Source organism: Egretta garzetta, unplaced genomic scaffold (assembly GCF_000687185.1).
Source record: "Egretta garzetta isolate BGI_Z169 unplaced genomic scaffold, ASM68718v1 scaffold215, whole genome shotgun sequence".
In the NCBI taxonomy this organism is placed as follows: Eukaryota; Metazoa; Chordata; class Aves; order Pelecaniformes; family Ardeidae; genus Egretta; species Egretta garzetta.
The window spans coordinates 4,744,863-4,749,464 of record NW_009259719.1 but is presented as its reverse complement, the minus strand read 5'-3'; the positions used below and the strand labels follow the sequence as shown (position 1 = coordinate 4,749,464).

At 37.9% G+C, this 4,602-nt stretch overlaps 1 protein-coding gene across 1 annotated transcript; it reads right to left on the bottom strand.

Annotated features, from left to right (window-relative positions):
* Positions 1–2,430: 2,430 nt before the first annotated feature.
* SELENOK (selenoprotein K) lies at positions 2,431–4,205 on the bottom strand (the record flags this gene model as incomplete). Its single annotated transcript, XM_035894658.1, has 3 exons — positions 2,431–2,518; positions 3,189–3,269; positions 4,105–4,205. Coding segments are annotated over 3 exons (270 nt in total), but the record flags the coding sequence as incomplete, so codon positions are not given.
* Between the last annotated feature and the right edge of the window lie 397 nt (positions 4,206–4,602).

Here is a 4,602-nt window from a genome sequence, read left to right as displayed (position 1 = left end):
CCTCCGCGCCGAGGGGGCGAGCGGCGGTACGCAGGGAGCCTGGGGAGCACCTCTGCCGCGCCAGGCTGCGGGGGGGTCTGACTGAGCGGCAGCAGAACCCCGTCAGCTGGGCTGTAACGGCGTGCGGGGCTGGAGGAAGGGTAGTGCAGTCCTCCGAACGACTTAAAGATAACCTGTCTGTAAGAACAGCACAGTACAGCTGATGCACGTGTGATACACCTGTGGAGAATGATGACGTAGCTACCTGTACACACCTGATCTGTGGGTGGGAAGCTCCTTCATGAAGATGGGACGTTTGAGTGGAGCTGAGGAAGGTATGGTCATTAGACTGAAGAAGGCTGCTGTTACACAGTAAGTTTGGGAGATAGTAACTGTGATGGGTACTGCAAGAGTGGGAACCACTGGAGGCGGTTGTTTAGCCATAACCAGCTGGCAAATGCTGGGTAACTAGTAGATACTTATGCTAACTAAGGGGCATTGCTGGATGTTATAATTTCCTGCTAGAGACTATTAGAGAGGTTTAAATAAAAAGTTTGCTGTGGTACCTTGTAAAAGATAATTCAGTCTGGATTCTTGGTGGCTAATCTTTTCTCAAATAGGCACAACCCTCTCCAGTTGAACAAAAAAACCCAAACAAAACCCAAAAACAACAGTAAGAAACCCCCATCCTGAAATGGGGTAAATTATTTCAAACCGTAACTACCTTTTAACTAAAGTAACTCTTCTGTGTTAGCACTCTGTATTTGAGTTTGCTACCTTTCCTTCCTGTAACAAAAACAAAGCCTAATTTCATTGGAAAAAAAAAAAAAGTCTTACCAAAATTTGTACAGCAAATGGGCCTATACATTTGATTAAGTTTATAATTGAGAAGGAAGTGGTTTTAAGAGGTGCTTATAAAATGTGCACATTATAAAACCCATTATGGGCCTTAAGGAAGGGAGTTTGTAAAAGGCAAGGATCGTAAACAAAGTAATTTCTAAGTTGCATTTTAGAAGTGTTTTTCGAGTATCATTACCATAATAAAAATACAGCAAGGTACAAAATGTTAGTACTGATGAAAATAGGGTAAATACAAAACTTACTAGGAAGCACTGCTTGGGGGATCTTCTGTATCAAATACAAATATGTATTCTTCCTCATTTGAACATAAGAACACTTACTGTACTTCAGACAATTTTTTTTCTAAAAATGATGAGAAAGACAGCCAAATGTGACAAGATATAATTTACTTATTACTTTGTGACTACAGTAAAATGTTCAGAAACTATACAAAGACTTTAGACAGCAAACATGTATTTAATAAAACTGCGGTTCAGTTACACTGGATCCTTGAAGGAGTTCCCAGTACAACTTCATTAATCTGCTTGTACCACAGAACAGTTTCCAGTTAGACATACACATTCCCAACGTTCAAACTCATTTGGTCCACCACTAAACTCTTCTTCCCTTTCATCTTGCAAATGTGTATGCTCTTTTGCCTGCCTCTTCAGCAGGTGTTTACCTGAAAGATAAAGTAATTACAGTACACCTGAAGACAAGTCCTTCCTTTGCAAGATAAAGTCATGTAAGTAACAATTTTTAAATAAAATTTCTTTTAATTTAGCTAAATGGGACATGCTAAAGGCTCGCAAATTTCTACTCCTGAGCAGATCTACACCTTGCTGTTATCACCCAACCCTCTCCCCCCCGCCCCCCCAGCCTTTGCTGGCTTCCTGTCTGCTTGAAAATAAAAAAACATCCAAATAAAAAAAAATCATGGGAAGAAGATTATACTTCTTCTAGGGAACTGAAGTACTGGTGTATGTACTTCTTGGAATATGAACTTTTTCCTACAGGATTTACAGGTATTGACCACCTGCATATGTGTGTGGTTTTTTGTAACGTTTGTTATGGTAACAATGGGGAATGATTAAGGAAAAAGGATTGTTTACCTAAGTTTTAAAGTAAATTAAGCCATACTATATATACATTCAGTGTTAGAATTAAAGTTCAGGCAGCTGTAAGAAATTTAAAGACCTGGGCTTTTTTTTTAATGGTTTTGCCCCCCTTTTGGAAGCAATTCTGATTTTTATCCTGTACTGGAATCCAAGATTTATATAGCTGTATTACTTTAACAGGAAAAAAAATTTTTACTAATAGTCTTTTAACAGCTTTTGGTAAGTATGTACTTTGAACAAAAACCCTTCACATGTCACACGATAACTATTAGAAATGCAAAGTTTCAGTCACTACTGATCTGGAAAGGACTTTAAATTAGCAGCCAAAAAAGATGAAAAATTCTAAATAGTTTTTTTTATCAGCTATGTTCAAAAGTCTTTGCTGCACTTTGTGTATCTACTTCTATGCAATTAAAAGCAGAAACTCACCATTTCTTAAAAAAAAAAAAAAAAAAGTTCAAAACAGGATAGAGCAGATTCAGAATTACCTTCCTCATCCACCTCCAGCCATTGGTGGTGGACTGGGGCCTCCCCCCCAGTGATTTATTCGACCCATCCTGCGGCGAGGGTGTGCTGGAGGCCTAACAAGAAAGCAAGGAAAACACCACCAATTCAGTTGGCATTAAATTGTTCAACTAGAAAGATAACAACACTGTCTCTAAATGATAGTAATTAGGAAGTTAGAACCTCTGGAGAAGTTTTTTGGGTTTCATGTAAAAAGCTGTTAAAAAAACCCCAACTCTACTTTCATGAAAATTCTCTTATGCAAACTGTTCTGATTCTGCCTGTCTCGCAAGAGAAAGCTACAGCTAACAGCGCTTTTACCGAGTCCTACAAAAAAGTTAGGCAAACCACTAAGAACAAAGAAACACAGTAACTATAGTGTTTATAGAACTGATATCCCTATAACAAAGTGTTTTGCTTTATCTGTAGGTAATCTAATTTATGAAATGAATGCTTTAATGTAAATCAAATGCTGAGGATAAGCAAATCTAACAAAAGAATTTCAACAAAGATGCATATTGTCTATTACACAGGTTTGAAAAACTGTTTCAGTTAGACTACACTGTTATTGCAGCTATCCAAAGCCATGTACTGTTATCAAGGAGTTTCCGACAAAATACCGCAACATTTAGTTGTCTTACATGACCTGATTTAATGCAAATCACAACTGTAATCTGAATACATTATGTCATTTTGCTAAGATAGGAAAAAAAAAAAAGAGAACTGGTGTCAATATGAAAAAAATACCCTCTTCCATCATTGTATCCTGAATAGGAGGAAGATGTGTAGCCACCTCTTCTCAAATCTGGTTGAATAATGCTCTGGAAACTGAAAAGTAAAAACAGGAGTTAGGTGAAGTGATTGCTAGATACAATTTCTGAATCTTAGGATTGCAAGGTAAGAAATGGCCTGAAAAGCACGAAGTAGTGTTCAGGAATGAACAGCGTATCTTAGAATCATAGACTGCTTTGGGTTGGAAGGGACCTTTAGATGTCATCTAGTCCAACCCCCCTGCAAGTGAGCAGGGACATCTTCTCAAGATTATTGTTGTTTAATAAATCTTGGCAATTTTTCTCCTACATACAAAGCTGAAATCTGAAGTATTTCCAAATTATGGTAAGGCTCAAACTAGAAAATTTATTTTTCTGGTAAATAAAGTGCAAGAAATGCATAAAGTATAAACCTGTAACTGAAATAACAAAGGACTGTTGAATACAGCAAAAGAACTTAATTTTGTTTCTTAACTGGCTTTGATCTGGGGCCATAAATTTGTGATTACTGCTGTGTGATTATTTTTAGATAGCCAGAATCTATCGTCATCAGTAGAAATTCTCCAAGCAATATCCTAATTATTTGATCAGCTATTAGACTAGCTGTTTAACAAAAGTGTATGCTTTTTCTTTTTGCAGTATTAGAATGGGAGAAAAGTAAGAAAACTCATTTGAACTGCCAGTAAGTTAGCATCACTTTTCATACACTTTTCTTTTTATTAAATATATTACAGTGCTTAGTATCCAAAGCCACGTAGTCACATAGTAAAACATTCATGTACATTTTTGGGATAGTAGATATGGAACGCTGAAGAGTAAACCTAACATTTTTATTGTTGTTGTTACCAATAGCACTGAAATAAAGCTTATCAAAAATATTAATTTCTACTTACAAGAGAACCACAAAATCTGCTATCGACCAGAAGAAATCTGTTATAGATGACAAACGCCAAGGAGCCCGACTCTGGTTATCCAAAACTTGTCCTGTAACATATCAAGATACAAAACATCCAGCAATGTTTACCATGTGATGCTGTACAGTATATTACACAAAAACATATCTGCTGAGTCTAGAATCTGCAAACAGGGTGGAGAAACTACACTTCATGGGCAACGGTAGCAAGTGTCACTGCCTACGAGGTGTTGGCCAAGTACGTGAAATAATTGGATCACCACCACCAAACTGACACTATGGCCAGGGGCACCTACAAAAAAAACACCAGCACGGTCTCTGCTTCCCTGTGTGCGGTTAAGCTGCTCCTTTGTCACGCTCCCAACATACACAGAACACGCTTCGACTTTTCAAAGTCCTTAAAAACTGTCTAGGAGCACGTAAGGCTCAAATCCAGGCCGCAAATAAGCGCTTGGCTGTGGGCTCGATTTGGCAGCGG